Source organism: Daphnia pulex, chromosome 4 (genome assembly GCF_021134715.1).
Source record: "Daphnia pulex isolate KAP4 chromosome 4, ASM2113471v1".
Lineage (NCBI taxonomy): Eukaryota > Metazoa > Arthropoda > Branchiopoda > Diplostraca > Daphniidae > Daphnia > Daphnia pulex.
This window is the reverse complement of record NC_060020.1, coordinates 8,417,724-8,439,364: the sequence shown is the minus strand read 5'-3', so window position 1 is coordinate 8,439,364 and position 21,641 is coordinate 8,417,724. Positions and strand designations below refer to the sequence as shown.

Sequence of the window (21,641 nt, the reverse complement as noted above, 5' to 3'; positions counted from 1 at the left end):
TAAAAAAAAACAAACAAAAAAACACTTCCTCGCTAGTTAAAAATTAGTTCACTTTTTAAATTCAGGTGGACAAGTTAGGAAAAAAAGGAAAAACAGATACCAACGAAGTCAAACGAAAACCGTCCAAACCTACAGAATTAAAAGAAAAAATTCCGAAAAAAACTGCGGTAAAATTGTTAACTTTGAGCTGGACACTGACTCACAGGAAACCTCTCTCAAGGGCTGTGTTAAAAAATGCACTATTGAAACTTCTGCACCTTGCAAACAAGAGCTTGAGCCATGGTTTGAAAATGTTGAATGCAATGTTGAGCAGATCTTCAAAGTTTTGAAAGGTATTGTTTTATTTATTTGTAGATTTTAGTTGTATCAAATATTAATGTAATTTGTAATACCCAGCTTATAGTGAAATGAATAATGCAAGGAAAATTGGACTTGATACTTGCAAGGAAAAGCTTCCTTCTCTAATTTCTGTTTCTCAGCTTGAAATGTTGGAAGGTATCACTGTTGAACTGAGCAATGAGGATGCTTATTTTTATCGGATCAAATGGAAGCTTGAACCTTGTCCAAAACATTTCGCGAAAGTGATTAATTATTGTCGCCTCGCATGTACTGAAGATGGTACAATTGTTATTCAGTTATACTTATGAATGAAAATAATTCTTTCTATTATATTTAGGTGTCAAATATCTGAAGAATAAGACTAAACTGTCAAATATCAAGAAAAAATTAAGTAGTTCTCCTGTAGAAATGATTCAACTTTTGGCCAGTGAAATCGACAGCTTCAGAAAGAAAAAAAGATGACAAAACCTTACAGCACAGATTATGAAAAGCGCTTATAATTTCCTTTGTACTTGAGCTTTTTATTTATCTGTGACACTTATGGTGGAGATATCACTGCATTGCTTTATTGTTTCGGTAGAACTGATCTCTTGAACCACCTCCATCCCCTTTACAACTCGCCCAAATGCGTTTTGTTTGTTTCCAAACAACAGTTGAAACAGTGAAATATAAAACAAAACAAAATAATGAAATAAACTTATGTGTATCAAGTGTCTCGCATTTGAAATAGCCATATTTAATTCATCGGCAGACGACAGTGAACCCTTTCCTCTCAAAATCAAAATCAAGCTTAAGCATACTTTGTCTGGCTGGAAACTTATCGAGCAGCGTTGTTCTCTGTCGGCCGTCGCTTCAAATAATGGAAACTGTTTTTAGTGAATGAAAGTCGTAGATGAATTAGACCACCGGGGCACCACACAGAATGCAGCGATTTTTATGTCTAGTCGAGCTCTTACGACCTTCTGTCGGTTAAGTTTAGCGCTGCCCTTATAAAGAAGCAGATGTAGTACAGTACGTAATCACATCCACCAACGACCAGTCCACTCGGGAAATCCACGCCTTGAAAATACTTGAACACGCGTGATCCGAACATGAGTTATGAGTAACAATCCGCTTCCACCGAACAGCAGCAGCGTTTGAGAAGCCAGACAAATTTCCTAGACCTACGCTTCCTTTGGGTATCGGATTAGTCGAGGGATTAGTTTGAATCATCCGCAACGCAATCGTCATTTCTGTCGACAGAGATGACGGTCGACGAGACGATCAGAGACGGTCGATGTCAATGAGACGGTAGCAACGACAATTCGGCCAGAAAAGACGAATTATACTCGATTATGTCCAGTGACGTTCAGGTGAATTAGATTCGATTCTTCCATTCTCCGTTTTCCAGTCCCGGAATATTTAAGACGATTTTTATTATATTTATCTAAGACATTCTAGACGTACAGTTTTGCGGCAGATCGCGACGGATTGATGCGTCTCGTAGCAGGATTCCAACGACTCTTGTAGGGACTTTTCCAATTCATCCATTAAATCGGAATACGGATCCCCCTCGGTTTCTTTTAGGGCTGTAGCCCGGAGGTATTTGGGCGGTTTTTTTCCATGGGTTTCCTAGATGGGTATTTTTGTAAACACGGGTTTGGGCGGGTTGGGCCAATAGCGTAGATGGGTTCAACCCGGGTCGGCCCACGGGTCATAAAATATTTACCGTCCGGGTCACGGCCCGGGTTTTTAACGGCCAGACGTACTTTTTTAAAATAATCAATAGGTTTTTCAATAAATATAGGGCAACGTTTACAAATTGAATTTGTATTCTTTGTTTAACTGAATAAAAAAAAATTGAGAACATGAAAAACATCAATGAACCGAAAAGAAACTTGGAAGTGTTAATAATTAGAAACATCCGAATTAACTGTAGTTATCGAACAAATACAAATTTTGTTTTTTCAAACAGTTTTCAAATACCTGAATCTTCTTCTTCGTCTTCGGCTATCCTATCCCTATCCTTCATCTTTCTGACACTTGGCACTTTCTAGCTGCAGCTGCAGTAAGATTCTTTATTTCACTAATAGATGGCGCCACTGCTCGGGTTGGCCCATGGACCCGGCGGTTCGACCCATCGCCCGGCCCGTATAAAAAATGCCTCGGTGGGTCGAGTTGGTTTTTTTTTTTTTTTCCTTCAGCCCGGGCTGTGTCCCGGCTTTTCATGGCGTGGGCCACAGCCCTTAATAGTTTCCGGATCAATGGTGGGGTTCAGTGAAGGCTCTCTTAAAATTCTTGAAAACCAGCTCGGAAGATACAGACTGGATCGCTTCCACTGTTCCACTCTTAATCTTAAGATCTAGTGGAGTAAAGTTATATTTTAACCTAGAACAAATTGCAAGAATTGATTTTTTTAATGAGCTTTATTACTATCAACGTAATAAATACTTGTTCAAAACCCCTCGAAGAAATAATTATATTTACTATTAACAATATTGAATTTAAATAAAAAATTTCATTTAACTATTAATTAAATACCGAATTTAAAATATTTAAAATAAAAAAAAATCATGAAATTATACCTTGTAATAGGCTACATCATATCACCAAATATGAATGTTTTCTGTCGAGCGGTATTGTAGTTGTATAATTTATAAATTGTTACATTTGTAAAAATTTTACAGTGCCGCCAAAAAGGTTTAACACGGTCTCTTATGCCCGATAGTCCCTAAGTAAAGTGACAATAACTTATAAACTATAGGACCTAAATTTTTTCTATTGTTATTAAAAAATAAAGAACATCCTAGCGTATAAGAATCGATCGTTGAATTATGGTGTTAATACGACTTTTTCTTTAGTTATTCATACTCAAACTTAGTCTATGATTTTGTCTTATTAAAAGTAAGTTTGCAACAATTCCCACCACGAGCGTTGTCATCGTTTTCCTGTCAAGTAAGTTTTGTCATGTCTGATGTTTTCTTGTAATGTGCTTTGGGTACCAAATAATACAAATACACAGATATTCCATTGATAAGTAAAGCGAAATTTCTGTTTAATAATTCTTGACAGAAAAGCACATTAGAAGAAGAAAGCTTATCGGTAAGGGAAATTGTGTCAACGAAAGGTTTTTGTTTTGTTCTGTCCATTTCTGGGATGCAGTTGAAGAGAGAGAGAGAGAGAGATGGAAGACTACATAGTTTATTTGCTTTGATATATTGTTAATTTAATCATTCGCCAAAAGGGAATATTAACGTTCTAGGGATATTAGAAAGTGTGTTTTTGATTATTTTATCAACCAATTTTGATATTATACAGCAATATATCAATATCGAAACAATATCGTTCAATATTGTTGCAATGATCTCTTTTAGTGTCCCTTCAGTGTTTCATCATTAGGAGAGAGATTGTTGATTTTTAAAAGGTATTCAAAAGAGAAAGCCAGGCTTTTCATGAAATTCTTGATGAAGAAAACTGAGGACCGTCTGCGAAATTCTCTTTTCAACAAGTTTTCATTCTTCGGGATTTTCGAAAATTCTTAAAAACTCAAGTGCAAGGGACATTTTGGGATTCAGTTTGATCCGTAATGAGTAAATCCATAAATTCAGTAGTTCCGATAATCTCAAACAGATTTAAAGAGGTTCCAAAAAGCGCGGGAATAATTCAGTCTTTTACGATGCCGGTCTTGATGTGTTAATTTTTTAGAGTTATATATCTTTTTGCACTGAATTTACAGAGCTACCAATTGGTGGTTTATCTATCGACACCTTGAATCCATTGCTTCCATCCAATGCATTCTTTTCTTTCATAGCGTGTTCTCTTTCCTCAAACTTAGGCTTGGAACTAGAAGGAAGAAAATTTATCCACAAGAAAGTTGATACATTCCGAACGAGAAAAAAAAAACGGATAAAAAAAGTCTGATTAGTACGCCTCGGGCTCAGGCTCTGCAATGTCCCTGAGGAGTAAGTGTAGGAAGCAACTCGAGTAATAGTTAAAATAGTAGAACTTAATGCTAATTAATTCTTCCACGCCACCGTGCGGTATTCCATATTGTTCAGCAAAGTGAGTCAATCGGCGTTTCTTTTCTTCTCCGAAATCAAATTGGTCTTGCCCATTACGCAACATCCTAAAGTAATTAAGCGATATATTTACCTGAAGAGACAAATAAATAATTCATGTGCTATACCTGTACATGGGGCTATTCTCAAGTAACTTCCACGCACGTCCTCGAGGGAATTTTGAATTCTAGGTTTCGCTCCTTCGCGAACTCTTTGTAGATTTCTTCGAATCTGGTCAAATATGAAGGTCGGGAATCTTAAATTTCAGGAAAACAACATATGATGATTGAAAATGGAAATACTATCACTCAAATCACACAATCATTTGGCCCGTTGCCAAAATAAAGAAAAAGATTCTGATACAAGAATCACTACACTATATATGTTTACCTGTTAATTGCATCTAGATAAATTTGAGAAGAGATCTAGGTGAGTTTATGACTTCGAGGTGGCACCAATTTTCTCAAGGTTCCTTATAAGTTGCCGATCATTAGGATGAGAATGCTTCCCTAAAACCAAACACTCATTGCTCCCAAAAGAAACCATAACTTGGTACCGATTGTTTCGATGTTGGGAGCAGCGCCACCTTATTAACACATTTTAAATATGTAAATAGCGTATTCACACAGAATGAAGTTTATTTTATACCTAGAATCGGGATGAACGTGGTAAATGTAGCCTGTTGCAAGTCCACTAACTCTTTTCATCCGTTTCGGATCAAACACTAGCTCTGAATTTCCATCTTACAGTGCATCCATGTTAGTTCGAGAAAAATAGCGCTTGATTAAAACACATGAAGAGAGAACTGAAACAACAAGAACCACCAACGTTAACAAAGCTACTGCAGGAAAGTCCAGCGCAGCTCATATTCAAGTTCAGGTGATCAAAGTCAAATTGCAACACTGACTAATATTCACAGGGAAGGGCTATTTATGCCGCTTCCACCAACACCAACGGAAAAAGTTTGGTTCATGGTCAAGGATGGGTGTTTCTCTTAACCAGGACTCACTGTGACACGCCAAGCGATGTGATATTTTTTTTATAAAAAGAAAAATGGGTTCGTGTAAACAGCGGATCTTCCATTAAAAATTGTTTCGAAAAGGGAGGTGAAATATTCCTCACGAGTTGAATAGGAGCTTAAGTCCCACATTAAAGATTGACGACATTCGACTATCATGCGGAAACGTGGTTGGGCAAACTTATGTCACCTCCATTGGGTGCAAGAAAAAACTGGTTTTCGCCATCTGTAGAGGTATCTTTGAGCAAGACAGCTACGGCACTAAACACTCCTAGCTTTACAAGGTAATCATATTCAACCTTTGATTTTCTACTGCTTTCTCTTGCACCATTGGTTATCGGAAAATCAGACATTTCTGTGATTCGTATTCTTCGGATTTGGGTGAGGTAAGCTCGGAACTAAAAAGAAGATAATTTATCCATAAGCAAGATGAGACATTCCGAACGAGAGAAAAAAACGGATGAAAAAAGTTTGATTAGTACTCCTCGGGCTCAGACTTTGCCATAACCCTATAAGGAGTTAATCTAAAAAAAAGCCTATTCTCAACCTTATTGTCTACGTAAAAAAAATCGTCGCATTCCAACGAACTCGATTGGTCTGAGAGCGAAAACTAAAGAGTGCTTGATTACGTTGGGATTCGCCCATGCCAGTTCCACTCCGGAATTCTTTGAAGTTGTCGAATTTGGGATTCCAGTTAACGATGGAACTGTCGTCGTCATGCGAGCGATAGTAATCGATGATTTAGTCGACCCACTGGAAGACAAATATCGCCACAATCTGCAAGAACTAATCAAACTTTTTTCATCCGTTTTTTTTCTCTCGTTCGGAATGTCTCATCTTGCTTATGGATAAATTATCTTCTTTTTAGTTCCAAGGTTACCTCACCCAAATCCGAAGAATACAAATCGCAGAAATGTACGACTTTCCGATAACCAATGCTGCAAGAGGAAGCAGTAGAAAATCAAAGGTTGAATATGATAACCTTGTAAAGCTAGGAGTGTTTAGTGCCTTAGATCCATCAAAATACAGTTTTGATATGTTGTTGCGGGTGAGAATGCAAGTGTTTCGAATCGCGAGCAATTTTCCACTAAAAGACCTATCGCCGCTCAACTCAGAAGAACTGCAGAGACCAGAGAAGGTTTGGATCCGTGCCTTTCAGAAAAAATATTTTCCTACCAAACTGGACTATTTACAATCAAAGAAGAAATCCTGGAGACCTGCACTTGTTTCTTAACTTTATTTATTCCTAGAACTAGACCGTATGATACGCTGCAAAGGCAGGCTCCAAAACTCTACTATGGCTGAGTCGGCGAAATATCCAGTATTTATTCCAAAACATTCGGACTTGGAACGACTAATTATCACTGATGTCCACGAGCGAGTTGTCCATTACAGAACTAAAACAACTTTAACCAAACTGATTCAACGTTACTGGATACCGTCAGCAAGAGCGCAGCTTAAAAGTATCTGTCGAAACTGTGTTAAGCGCCGACGGTACCATGGGTCAGCGTACAAATTGCCAGGCCCAGCGCTTCTTCCAGTGGATAAAATCCGAGAATCCTACCCCTTCGAAGTTATCGGAATAGATGCAATTCGGTGCAATTCCCGTTCGCGTTAAAGCGACTTATTGCGCTAAGTAAAATTTCTCTACGAAAAATGGTTGGTCGGACAAGACAAAGTCTGGTTGAACTACAAACAGTCATCACCCAGATAGAGGCGATTCTCAATGTTCGGCCTTACTGACATCCAAAGTTTCGAGCCGCTACCCCTGCACATCTTCTCTAAGGTCGGCGAATTACTACACTACAGTTTAATTATGAGGAGCGTGAGGATCCAATTTATGGACGAGATATGGACACTCAGATTTTGTCTAAAGCGTTTTTAAGAACACAAAATGTTTTACGCGCCTTCTGGCGCAGATGGAGCACTTTATATCTCCCGTCACTTCGAGAGCATCGCCAAGCAACAAAAGGACCAATCGAGGAAGTAGTCAAGATTGGAGACGTCGCACAAGTTCACCAAGACTGCAAAAGGTACGAGTGGAAGTTAGCCGTCGTGAAACAACTAAACCGCGGTGAGGATGGCACGGTACGGTCGGTAGAAATCCGAACGGCTCGTTGGAAGTGTTTGAGTCTTCTAAAAATTGTATTCGGTCAGAATCAAAGAAAAAGAGCGCCATGGAAGCAGCTGTTGATATTCCGTCGGTGTCAAAACTCTGAGATCTACTTGAAAATCCGTTCGTGTGGTCAATCCCGATTTTCTATTTCCCGATGTTCAATATAATGAGATAGATTTTTTTAATGGGTTCCGAAACGGTTGAAAGTTTCTTAACTATGGGTGCCGAAACAGGTGAATTGTTCCAATTCCGAGATAGGAGTTTTATATAGGGTGCCGAAACGGTTACTTTGAGTTTCAGCGTTTTCGGTGCCAAAATGGTGGATACCATTTTGATTTAGCTGAGAATTTTGAAGACTGCTCCGATTTCTCCTCAATCTAGCTGAGGGATCTGTTCTCTAAAGATTTGTTTTTACTGGGTAAACTTTATTTTTTGTTGTGTTTAATAAATAACTTGGTTTTTCTGAAAATTTTTAGGATGAACTAGTAAATTTCCAACGAAGACTAGCTGCTGTCAATATGATTTTGATCTAGCTGGAAATTTTGAAGACTTTTTCCAATTTCTTCTTAATATCCAGTTGGGATCTGTTTCTTCTAAAGATTTGTTTTCTACTCGGTAAAAATTATTTCTCTTTTTGTTGTGTATAATAAATAACTTAGTTTTATGGAATTTTTTTTGAGAAACTAGTTCATTTCCAACGAAGACTGCTGTCAATCTGATTTTGATCTAGCTGTGGGTTCTTCGTCGTCGAAAATCCAGCCGATCACAACGTGGCAATTTTATATGATATACAAACAAGTATAAAATTAATTACTTTATACCAGTATTTTAAAGCTCTGCTAGAGTGTTTCGTGCCCAGATTCGAGACTGACGTCTTCACTTGTTAGTGGTCAGTTGAAAATCGAATTGGAAATTTCATAAAATTTTAGCAGTTTCTTACGTAATTTTGTTTTCTTCTTATATTATAACCAAAGTCTTTTGTGTTTCTTTACATAATTTCAAAACTTACGTGGTCTATGTAAAATTTTTAGAAGAAATAATTGCATTCTCATCAATCATTTCGAAGACTGTTTCCTTTTTTTCTACCTAGCAGTGTTTATTGCTTTGCATCCATTTGACAAGTATTTACTACAAAAAATTATTTGTTGTATTTATTTTAAAAATTCATTACCTGTGAACAATTCAGAGGGTATGACTGGCATCAAGACTTTAAGTCTATGTAAGAGCGGATGAAGGTAGAGTGCAAATCTCAGTGTTTTTTTTGTCTTACATCAACCTGGTGAGCCTGAATTCTTTGCTTATTTATAATATCAGAACTAATCTGATGTTTGTCTTGATTTTTTTATTTACATATTAGACGATTACTGGAAAGGAAACAAATCAAGGTATTGAAAGATGACAACCGCCTTTTTTTTTAGAGAGGTTTAACGTATTATGAAAAATTTAGTGTTTGTGGAACATCATAATAATTTTTAGGAAATAGCATCGTGGAAATCAAAATATTTCGAAGCAAAGAACATTTTGAAAGAACAATTTTTTCGTGTCCAACGGATGGCTTCCAGACGACGGTCACCTTCATCTTCATCATCCTCTTCATTAACTTCTTAATCTTCTTCCTCTGCATCAAGTTCCATTTGAATCACAAACTGACAATGTGGAAGATTTGTAGGCGAGGGTTGAAGCTATGAAGTTAAAAAAAAGTAGGCTTCTATCCCCCACAAGTAATTTCATTTGAGACTTCGTGTTATGCACTATATTTAAAGCTGAAAAGCACTGCACAGGGTGTACAGATTTGGTAAAACTGAGAAGCCAGGAATTTCCACAGCAAAAGAAAATCTGAAGGCCAATCTCCGAGGGCGATAGTGCCAACAATTTAGACTCGTTTTGGACGACTAGTTCAGTCAATAACCAACAGATTAGGATATGGACAAACAGAAAAGCCAAAGATTTCCTGGATAGACGGTTTCACAATGACCGAATGGATCTCAAAAGACAAACTGCGTTACATTGTTTTAACTTATTCTGCACTGCAATATCCGGATTCTGAATTCTGGCAACTTGTGTGAAATTTATGGTGTACAACACTCCCGAGGTTTCTTCTCCCGTTCTTTGATGTGGGTATGTAACGGCTGTTCCTGGTATTATGTTCAAATTTATTTCTTAAATTTATTTAATTTAATCCTCACAGTTTTGGTATTCATTTTCAAGAAAAACAGAAATGAATCGGATACGCCGACGTCAACTCGCAAGTCCTTTGCTCCGAGCCAGTCTCTGCTCATCTCATCCGTAATTTTATTGTCTGGGCTTGGCAAATGACGGTGGAATCTAATCGCAAAAATCGTAACACGATACGTGAAACTCAGTCGTGATTGATTTTGTGTGTATTCTGCAGTTCATGAAAAGTTCAACTTTATAAAAAATCAACTCTATGAAAAGTTATAATTGTTAAAAAGTACAACTTAATGAAAAGTTATACTTTATGAAAAGTTAAACTTCATGAAAAGTTATACTTTATTAAAAAATTTCACACAATTTGGGCGTTTTTTACGGTCTAACGGTCCCCCTGTCTATGTATAGAGTGATGATTCTCCTCTACATCTTCATTCGATTTTGTGCTTGTTCGGCGTTAACGTTGATAAAAGGTTTTCTTTCAGTAATATTCGAATAAAATACTAATGTTTCATTTTAACTTTTAATGGATTGCTTTGATTGTCGCTGGATTTCATTTTTTCTCGCTCCTGGCGCAACTTGCGTTTGCTTGTCTTGTTGTCCATCTCATCGCAGTGATCGGAAAACATCAATTTGAGATTGGGGATGAAATAAAATCTGATTTTTGTACTGAAATACAGTTAAACTTGGTTGCATAGACAGCGTCCTGGATCTGCAATCAAGAAACCACCATAATCACTGAAAAAAGGCGATTTGATGCACATCACCCTCACCTTAAATCGCGTGTGACTAATGTCTGTCAAAGCTACGCTCGCAGAAAAGGTGACGAAAAACAACGAATTAACGACCAAGTTTCTTTTCGTTGTTTCCACTTTGACTTGTACCAGGGTAAACTTTCCAACAGGCAAACGAGAAGGCCTTCGAAAGAAAAAAAATATGGACAGGCATTCAATCTAGTCCGCATGATGTATTCGCTCTCGTCTGTTCCGTCATTTCATCTGATGCGTGTTGTAAACCGCAAATTGTACGTCCTCAGCATTGTGAATCAAACAAAACAAAGTAAATCGGCTACTTTGAGGAAGAATTTATAGATCCGCATATCGTCACAAGAGCAAAAAAAGTGACTGAATATGTCATTTTTATCGTCCGTCAAGTTATCATCACTGCAATGTCAATATTGTGTTTTTTGGATTTTTCCAAGAAAGTCCATTGGATTAATGATTTCTGCCGGAAAGCCACTACTCTCCAATTTTTCCTCTACGGTCGTTGGGGCTTATTTCATAACCCATACATTTTTCAACGTTTATTTAACAGCATTCGACACCATCGTCCTCCGCCACAGTAAGTTTTGTGTTGACTGACTTGTGGTTAATTCTTAAATAAGTAAATTTTTTATCATCTACAGGGCAAGGTACAGACTTCACTACCGGAGAAACACTTCATTAGTCGCAGGAATTGACGGAAATTCTCTGTCAGTAACTTGAAAAAAGACCATGTAAGAAACTTGTTGGTTGTGAGAACAAATTGAAGGGCTTCACTTTGAAGTTGTTTCATTTAAGCACCGAGAACATACACGTACACAACCGTTTACGTAAGAAGGAAAACTGAATGGGAGAATAGAGGGGGAGGATAGAGAGGGAGAATATAGAGAGGGAGAATGGAGAGGGAGAATAGAGAGGGAGAATGGCTGTTACTGAGGAGCCAGTGGAGGAGACCATAGAGTGGTCAACGACCGGCGGCTGACTGCTGGCTGGCTACTTGCTCTTATGCTGGTAGCGACTGGTGGCTGGCGACTCGAGCGACTGGTGAAGATGTCGTGGTTGCTGGGTTATATACCTTTGTAATTTGGAGATAGCTCCAAATTACATGTGATTTCTGTAGATTGAACAAGGGGAAAAGGCACATCGAAAGGTTTGACAGGAGACCAATAAGAATATACATGGTCAATAATCAGGGTGAGATATTAGGCTGCCTCGTCAGAGTCAGGGTTGCTTCGGGTAACCAATTTTAGATTGGTTCTGGAGGGGGAAACTGAGGTTGCGGAAAAGGAAAAAGCGATATAAGGGGAAAAAATCACTATTTGCGAAAATACAATTGCAATTGCAATGGAATTGCGAAATTACCTTTTGCTCCTGCATTTAAGATCCATATTTGATTTTTGGTAAATACAATTTTGTCATCGGATTTGTGTTGTTGTTTTTTTTTCTATTTCTGTGAGGTAGTTGAATGCTACAGTTTACTTATTTTTGTTTTAAATTTAGTATTCTTAGAGTTCGAGTGATGCCAGTTGACTATATTTGCGACATGTTCAACATAAAAAAGCTATATTGTTAAACGAATCAACCACGTTAATATTATTATTAACATTAAAGAATGAGTTTTCATGCGGTGGATAAGCAGTATTCTATAGCTTTATTTCAGTTATCAAGTGTGACTGATAAAGTCTTCAAGTGTATGTTGACTCAAATCTATAGCTCTGGTACTGGTGTAACCACTCATATTGCAAGCTCTTCCATTTCCTTTTTCTCTGGAAGTGAAGCCTGCCACGAGCCTGGCCCTTACGCTCCACGAGAAGCGCCACGGTGGTTCTGTTGGGAAATTGGGAATAGATGGAATGTTAATACTAATAGGCTTTATGTGGTCTTCATCTGTAAGCGGTGGCACGGGACAGGACCTAATGAGTGTGAGGCAGAATTTTCCTAAAGGTATAAAATTAAAGGGGTGTTTTCCTTTAAAGGTTGTGTCAGGGACATTTCCCCAAAAAACGACATTAAAATAACCCGGGACGAGATAGCCAGGGTAAATAACGGGTCAAACGTACTTTTCTAAAAAAAAACACAATTTATTTTTGAATAAATACACCCAATGTTTAATTTTTTAAAAATTTTAATATTTGATATATTAAATAAAACAAACATTCATCAATAAAACTTTAAATAACTTTTAAGTTTGAAAATTGGAGTTAACTCTACTTTAAGCTTAAGCTTTGTTGAGCCACCTTAAAAATGCAGGATCTAGCGTTTAAATATAAATTTTCATTTGGTCACTACTAGATGGCGCCAGTAATCCCGAGTGTCTTCTTCTGGCAAGGAAGCAAACGTTATTATCAAGGAAGCCCGAAACTGGGGATGAAGAAGCCACGATTAAGACGTTTTTTAGTCAAGGAACCAGTAACAAGAACCAGTGTAACTTCTTGGTGCTGGCTTCTTGGAAAAGTGGCTTCTTGACTACGAAGCCAGTAATCAACCCTAAAGATCTGCACAATCAACGGAAGTCAAAAGCCAAGCCGATGAAGTTGAACGCACCGAAGACCAAGTGAAGCTCACAGATGAGCAGTAAAAGCCTTATTCAGAAGCTTCGATGAAGAAGAATTCGAAGAAACTCACAAGAAGATGGGAATTGGCTTTATCTGTGATGTGAGCAAAGGACCAGCACCTTCCAGTTTCGCTCAGGAAAGTTCTTCCACCAATCAAGAAGGATCTAAACCAATCAGATAATAACGGGGGATGTCTTATCCTTATGAGAGGGGGTGGTAACGTCAACTTATCTCCAGGGTATGTATCATCGAGGGAATAAGCAATATCCTCATCTCGTTTGGTTTTCGTCTACTTTAATCTAGATTTTAGATGAATCCGTTTTTGGGCATGGAGGGGGTAGAGGTCAAGAAAGAGATGTAGTTAAAAAAGAGGGTCAAGTATTCAAGGGCAAATTTTTCGGCAGACGATTTATATCGAAAAAATGAATGGTTGCACAATAATTACACAATAACTGTAAACGAAGGCAATGAACCCCCATTACAGGAATAATTTCTGCTGGATGACCATCAAACGGAAATTTTGAACCAGAGGTTAGCAGTGATAATGTTTTATTTACATTTGAAAATACACTGAAAAATTAAACGAACATTTTACAAAATAGTAAACGGGCAAGGGCACGACCTTCCCACGATAATCCCTTAACCAAATTTTCAAGTAGCTATCAACATGAAATTGTAATTTCTTACCAACCCATTCCACTATAGGCTTTAGGCTTAGCTTTTTTTCTAACCCAATATCCTTCAAACCATTTGCTGTTCTTAAAATTATTTAAAACTGATGATTTGTCTTTTTAAGAAACATTTTATGCAGGCATGGAATTTGTTTGATTTTCAATTTTGAATTTGTTAGACGGTCAAGTGAGATGGGTGAAATGGAAGCAATTTTCTCTCACCAGAATGTCACTAGCATCACTGACGTCAAGGAGGCTATCAGCACGAATCTTGGAGCAGAGCTCGTAAATTTGAAAATTTCCAATAGAAGCGCATCGCATTACAGGAATAGGAAGTTATCAATGCTGTGTCACGTCCAGAAAATCTTGGTCATGTTCATTCTTCATCACGTCACTTTTGTGACGTTGACTTTTCGCTCCTTTTTTCCTTTGGGAATGTCATTTTTTCCTCTATGGGCGGGACAATGGTTTTGGATGTCGGTTGCCGAGAGAATCAGCAACAACTTGGAAACGGCCAGCATTTTCTCGGTGGCAAAGTTTTCAAGCGTGGGGCTGTGCTGTGTGGAAGACTGCGGCAAAGTCAGGCAGTGATACCCATGAGCAGCACAATTCCAGCTTGATCAATGTACTCGCTATTTATTGACGTGAGTTAGACTCCCTCGTTATGCGTTGGCCCCAAATTGAGTTGGATTGTGTGGTAACTTTGCTTCTCCCGACTTGCTAATTTTACTCTACTTTTTTCTCTCTTTCTGTGTGTGAGTACTCTTATGTGTTTTGTATGTTGGTTGCTTGTGTGACGTGATGGATATGGACGGCTCTCTATTTCGCCCATCATGCTCGCTTTAGATTGGGCTGGATTACATGAATGTACCATTGCTATACCACCCAGTTTTTCTTCCAGTCGTCATGTTGCTGTCCCCCTTTTTCATCCGACGATTGTCTTTTGACTTAAATGAGAGCTTTTTTTGATAGTTTCTCCTAAACTGGGACCTATCTCTTAAAAATGGCTCTTACAGTCCTACACACTTTAAGGAGTGGCTGTTGTCATTTTTTTTTCTTTTCCCCTTCAATTTTAAATCTCCATATTAACAAAGATATGAAACGGAGAAGGGACTGATGTTTTTTTTTAAATTTCTTGGAGAGAAGGACACTTGGCTAGCTGAGAAAACAGACTTACAGTTTTTTTCATTATCAGTAATATAATTCAAATGTTTTAACTAATTCTTCATTTTTAAGGCCCAACTCTCCAGGAAAAAGAAAATGGATGTGTTTTGAAAGAGAAACTAGATATGACGAAGGAAAAGAAACTTGGCAAGCTGAAAAAAGAGACTTGCTGGTAAATTATGATTATATGATGTAATTCAACGTAATAAATAGTTTTTTTTTCTATTTTTAAGGTCCTTCTTTGACAAGAAAAAGATAATGGACGAGTTATACGGAACATTTTTGCCGATTTAAAGGGCAAATTTCGGGTGTTTTTCAGGATTCACCAATCGAACCCCACTGAAAAAATTGTGAAACCTTATTTAAACGTCTTGAATTACCACCAAACCATTGAAGAATCTTCAGAGCCACCAATACGGAAATTTAAATACGTCCGAAAACATCACAGGAACAGCTATTTTCTGAGGTATTCTCATTAAGAACCAGCTCCAACGTGCCAGGAAAGCATGAATTTCCGCTGCCACACAGGCCGATGATGAATACTCTTCAAGGAGTCACTTCATCGTGGCAACTTTAAAAAAAATGAAAGAGAATGCCAACGAAATCCTTGAAGGTCATCTGTTTTATTTTTTTAATTCAAATATTTTCCATAGCTCTAAAGTTTTGTTTTTGCAGGAACTTTTTATCTGATTGATTTTGCGGGATCTGAATCATATGATTCTAAAAGCGCTCATCAAAGGAAAGGAGAAACGTCCCCCATAAACACTTCTCTTTCTGAACTCACCTCGGTTTTTCGAGCTTTCTCCGAAAAAAGTTATACTTTTCGAAATTCTATTTTGATTTGTTTCCCAGAACTTTTTGATCAGCAGCATAAAAAGTTCTAATGATGTTGAATGTGGCCCCTATTGATAGCTGTTCTTGAGAGACATAAAGATCATTAGAATTCTGCAAAACAGCTAACTGTTGCTTGATTGGTTCTGCTCGATTGTGATCCAGGTAAGCATTTCAAAAATTTTTGGTATTTCGAAACAGATCTAACTCACTTTATTATTTTTGAATGTTATAGGATGTCACATGGTTCATCAATTCCCCAGCTAAAACAAATACCCGGACTCCCCACCAAAAAAACCTCGGTGCTCCCGAAAAAAGCAGTCCTTTGCCTATGCCTTTGACATAGAGGATAAAATCCACCATTTCCTGTGTAGAAGAGTTCCATTTTGATCCAGTTTTTCTCCACCGAGTATTTATTCACAAATACATGTCAAAATTAATTGTTTTATCTTTCTTATTAGGCGGGAACGCTGGATCTGAATCCGCAGGATAGATTCCCCACAGCTTGGAGTTTTTTTTCTCAGTTTCAATCCCTTAAATCAAAACAATGGTAATTCAAATTAGGGGTCTCTTTTTGGAAAATGTACAATAATAAGGTATAGATCTACTGAACTTCACTGCTGGTGCCTTAAAAATAAGGGAAAAGATGGCCCAAAATTACGTTCCTAGAAGGTATGAATGGTAATTTCCCTTAATTTTTTTAATATCCATTGAACACTTTAAAAGCAACTTTTTTTAAGGTACTAATGTTCCCCATATACGACGTCGGATTTGGTACAACCTTTTGGCGTCACCAAATATTTTTCCGTGAGAAATCCAATTGTGTAGGTCCATTGCCGTCCCTAAAACGACTTTATTTGGATCACTCTTTTATATCCATATTCCGTTGTAATTAGACCTTATTCGTACTAGTAGGACACCCAATTTCTTCTGCATCAGTAAAAAAATCATTCAGGCTTGGAAATGTTATTTACCTCAATAAACTAATTTCTTCTCTTATTGAAAAAACGATGGTTGCTCGGTCAAGTAACTGGCCGAGGTCGATCGAAGAGTTTCATTTTGGTCTAAAGTTTTGTCCAGGATATATCAATTCGCATAGCTTTCAAATGTTGAATGCTTTCAGATATTTTGTCAATTTCTTTCTGCGTTGTCTCTTCTTTTTTTATTCGTCCCGCATTTTCAAATGATTCTTCATCAATTCCATGAGTTACAAGCCAATTGCGAGTGTCTTCCGCTTTTTCGAGTTGTAATTTAATATCTCGCTGTTTCTTTTTTTTAATTTGCTTCCATATTCATCACTTCCTCAAAATCGTTCAAAAATTTTTTCTCTGTTTGCTTCATGCTTAGCGATGAGGCTTTAATGACTTGATTTGCCAGCTGTTCAAATAAATCAAAAGCATCGCAGACTTTCTTTGTCAACCTGGCTCCAGCGTCAACCACTTCTTTGATATTATCCAGGCGTCTGTCCAAAAATGTCTTCAATTTTACTCTCGTTTGAACTTGTTACGCACCTCACGCAATCTCTTGCGTAGCCAGATACTTGACCCTCTGTAATAACAGAATGTTCTCCAAATTTTTATGAGCTTTCGCAAAGTTTTCGTTGGATTCTTTGGCGATTTGCCACAAAATTGTGCGGAAACTCTCTGGAGCTGAATAAATTGAAGTGCTCTTTGTCGGTGTGCTGGACAAATCCAAAATCACTCTTTTTGAGATACGCATATAAAAAGTTGACTCATGATGGCGACTCCCATGATGAGGGCTGGAGCAAGAATCTCAGTCCAGTTGGGTAATTTAGCTCCATTCGTGAAAGAATTGAAACAAACAAAATACGCAAAACGTTAATGCAGGCGTTTCATCACGTTTTTTAAATAAGAGGCTGCAACGAGACAAACTGAAGAATTACTGGAACAAACACGTGGTCAAGACTCGTAAAAGAGTCATATTTCGTATGTGTTTGGTTGATGAGTAGTTAATAATACTGTTTTTAATTGATTAATCTTTTTGATTACCATGTTTTTTTAAGGAGGGAAAATTTATACAAATTAAGAATACAAAATTAATAACAAATGACATGACAATATATTAAAAGTTGTCAAAAAATTCAGATTTTTAAATTCATTTGTTAGCATTAGCATACTAAAAAATGAATTAACTTACCAGAACTAGGTCTAATGTCGCTCAGCTGGATGTTGTGTTTGAAGCCAGATATCATAACAGCACTTGCTAATTTATTCTACTGTCGATAAAAGTTTTCAGTTTGATAAGATACGGAAATATCTCGCAAATCTATACTACCATTATCCATTTTGAAACAGATAAAAGTTGTCAGCCGTTTCGGAGATATTATTAATTTGTGTGTGTGTGTCTTCGCATCTCATCTGCAGCTAATGCAATTTTTTGCTGTTTTGATGCTTCCTTTATGATGTAGGAGTTGGTCAATCGTGTCTACTTTTTATCGCTTTCGGTGAACCATTGGGAAAATTACCATTAAATTCGCCTCCTTTTTCCCTCTCAGGAGTCGAATGATGTCAACCATGTTGTATTTTTTATAATATCGGCATACGATGTTGAAGGCATTTCCATCGTTGTTTGGGTTGCAGTGGACTTCTATTCCGTTTTCAATTTTATCTCTTTACCCTGAAAATGTTCAATTCTTCAACGACCTCCGATGACGGCATTATATCCTCCGGGTGGTGGGCTAACGGCTAACATTTTCAAAGTTATAAGTCAGAACGAGGTGAAGGTCGACTTCTAGGGTAAAGAAAATAACAAATGAACAGTAAAAATTTTGAAGCTACGCTAACTTACTATTCAGGTTAACCGTGTCGTTTTTGTTATCGTTGGCTTGAATCCTCTACCCCCGATTGAACCAAAGGGATGAAGTCCTTCTAAAAGAATATAACCGAAAACGATTGCTTCGGCAATGACGTGCACCATTGAACCGTCGTTATTAGAGGAGTCATGTCACGTTTGGTAGGTGTCGTACCGGCGCTACTCTTTCCATTTTTCCAAGAAATAGACAGTTATGGTTGGAAGTTGTAACACGTCTTAGTCGTCAAAGTGATTCCCACAAGAATGCAACGACATAAACCATTAGAAAGTATTAATAATGCCACACTGCGTAATATTTGGTCATAAACTAATTAATTGTTTTCTTTATTTCAAGCACGAACTGAATGGAGACAAATTTTAGGACAAGCAGATAATTACATGGAAAGACTATTTACTATGGATTACTATGGAGGAAAAAGACGATTGACTGTGGAATTCAAAATGTGAGTTTTTGGATAAAACATATGCTTCTGGCTAATTATTTTGGCGAATTTTGTTTTTTTGTTCTATCGTGTTCTTCCTTTTTTTTGTTCACTTGTTTTCCCTATTTGAGCAACGGGCTCAATAAGTTGGCTGGGCTAATGGCTAATTGCTAATGCTTTCGCACCAGTTTATAATTCCTGCTGACAGGGGACCATATCCTCCTTGTCCAAGTGACTTTTCACTTTTTGACGTTTTTTACGTTTTTCAAAAAATGAAAAGTTTAATAGTTTTAAAAAATCCGACTATAAATTGTTAAGGAAGCTTCCACAACTTTACTTTTTTTATTGTTTTAATTGTGTTTACATTGACATTTTCGTTTTTCTTTTATTTTTTCGTTTTCGTATGCTTTATGATAATGGATAAGTAACTTGGGTGAATTGTTCTGTTTTAGACCAAGTGGAAAAACATTCGGGAGACTTACGAAGCTAAAGATTTATTTAAAAGAGAAATCAGATCCCACAGTGAAGATGAAATTATTTAATAATAGAAAGCAGTACGAAAAAGCGACACAATTGGCAGAAAGTAATCATGCAAAAAAGCTGGAGAAAATACCGATCGAAGATGGCGTCGTGCAACCAAATGTTGAGAAGGTTATGCGGGGCTCTATTATCCCTAAAATTGATAAGAAAATAAAAAAAATTTACCTTAACGTGAGCACGCAAAAACAACTTGCCCAAAAATACCGAAACCTCAACCAATGACAAACAGAGAAGGTAAATTATAGACATTTGTTAATGAACACATTGTTTACTCTAATAGGAAATTATCCTAATTATATTTTCTTCACCCTTAGTCAATACATGAAAGAACAAGGACAATAAATTTTAAAGTGTTTACCGATTGGAATACGAATAAAAAATTTGAATATTATACAAAGACAGGTGATTCAGTCTTTCCTTTTTTTTATTCGTTAACCTCGTTGTAAGAACAATCTATTTAAGTTTAATTCGAAGAAATCTACAAATAAAATATGTTCATCTCTTTTCCGTTACGTATCATATTGATCGTTGCTTGTAATGACTTGAGACAGACGGGGGGCTTGTGTGACATTTGTGTATTAAGCACGGGTTGCACCGGCTTGTTACTAGCTTGTTAGGTGTGTCCAGACTGATCTTCTTGTGATCACACTAGGGGAGAACTGGGGGCCATCTCGGAGGGGGGGGGATGTGACAGACCATATGACGGAGGGGGAATGTAACATGCCCTTTTCGCTTTCTTTGTTTTCATTTTTGTTTGCATGCATTAAAAATGGAATACGGGGCGTAATATCATTTACACTTTGTCACACGTACACTTGATCATATATTGAATCGGGTGGGGAGGGAGTTTCTTCATCGGGGTTTTCTCGAGTTTGTTTTCTCTACACGGGGTTGATATCGTTGGCATCAATCCGTTTTGCGGCAAGACCGCTTGGGTTGCTGGCGGGTGGCCTGTGTGTTCTTGGCTCGTCTTTGGCGGGTGCGACGGGCTGGTGGTTGTTGGGCTAATTCATCAGCTGGTGCTTGTGCTGGCGGTTCTGGAGGAGTTGCTGTGACGTTTTGATTTTGAATTGGTGTGGCCTGTTTGCCTCGCACTGCTTCTGTGTATGTCGTCGCTGGTCTGGGTGTTCCGGGCATGACGGGGATTCGGCAAAGGAGATGGCGATGGTTCCGACGAAATCCTTTTCCGTTTTCGGTGCGAACCAAGTAGTCCCTGTTTGGTCCAACTTCGATTACCTTGCCCGGAATGGACCATCTGGAAGTGTCTGGGTCTTGAATGAGGACGTGATTTTCGACGAAGGGCTGCGAGAGTGTGGGCAGTGGCGTCATGGAAGTCTCTGCTTTTCACGCGGCTGGCAGTCATACGGCGTTCCAGCTCCTCTGGCTCTCGTTGCCATTCGTTGGTGAAGGAGCGGTGGTGTGACGGAAGACCGTCGCGAATCGGTCGGGTGAATACGCTTTCGGCTGGTGATGGTCCACCGCCGCAGCGGGGGCGTTCCGAAACAGCATCAGGGCTTGGGCCAGCTTGTCTGGATCTACTCTGCCATCGGTTTTGGAGCCGCAGACGAGTTTCTTGATTTGTTTTATTTCTGCTTCTGCTCGGCCGTTGGATTTTGGGTAGTGGGGTGACGACGATTGCCAGGAGACGTTGAATTTGGTGAGGAAATCCTGGAAAAAGGCTGCTTTAAATGTATGAATGTCGAACCAGAATCCTTTTGGCGCTCCAATGGTTTCAAATAGCGGCTGGCAGCTGTTGACTAGACGGTTGGCTGTCGTGTTATTGTCCTCGTACAATGTCACGTCTGGCCATCCAGAAAATTAGTCGACGATCACAAGGAAATGTCGGCCGTCATCTTCTCCAATATTGGCATGGATAAACTGGAAGGACCGTGTTGCTGGTTCGTGTGTGCGGAGCGGCTCTGCTGGTGGTGATGGGAGGTGGCTGGCGCAGCTAGCGTGTGCCACATTTGTCGCAAGTGGTTGGCTTGTTTGATGCGTCTGCTTTTGCTGCTGTGGCTGCTGCTGTTGTGACTTTGGCGGACTTCTGTTTCTGGTACATCGACTTTGGCTTGATTCCTTGTACTGATGCTCCGGTTGTTAGTTGCTCGGCTAGGAGTTTTGACGTCCCACATGTGCGGGCTGTAGAGAAGGGGCTGGTCGATGGTGAGGGTCGGTCCGATGTCAAA

General features: G+C 38.4%; 1 protein-coding gene and 1 long non-coding RNA gene across 3 annotated transcripts; both read left to right on the top strand.

Annotated features, from left to right (window-relative positions):
- The first annotated feature begins 175 nt into the window (after nt 1–175).
- Nucleotides 176–1,050, top strand: LOC124193245. The gene is made up of 3 exons (XM_046586975.1): nt 176–332; nt 397–618; nt 677–1,050. Exons 2-3 carry the CDS (start codon nt 408–410, stop codon nt 799–801), a joined length of 336 nt encoding a protein of 111 aa, XP_046442931.1. The 5' UTR covers nt 176–332; nt 397–407; the 3' UTR covers nt 802–1,050.
- Nucleotides 1,051–13,588: 12,538 nt separating this feature from the next.
- Nucleotides 13,589–17,322, top strand: LOC124193241. Of its 2 annotated transcripts, none has more exons than XR_006874125.1 (5): nt 13,589–15,002; nt 15,064–15,443; nt 15,506–15,826; nt 15,897–16,333; nt 16,402–17,322. It is a non-coding gene; the product is annotated as an uncharacterized LOC124193241 (long non-coding RNA). The 2 variants fall into 2 exon arrangements; XR_006874124.1 differs by having other exon boundaries at nt 15,897–16,342.
- Nucleotides 17,323–21,641: the final 4,319 nt, after the last annotated feature.

Excerpts from the sequence above, each read along its gene's own strand:
- LOC124193245 (XM_046586975.1), top strand. The coding sequence starts at position 408 with ATGAATAATGCAAGGAAAATTGGACTTGATACTTGCAAGGAAAAGCTT. Across the intron at positions 619-676 it reads CCTCGCATGTACTGAAGATG|GTGTCAAATATCTGAAGAAT; the intron begins GTACAATTGTTA and ends TATTATATTTAG.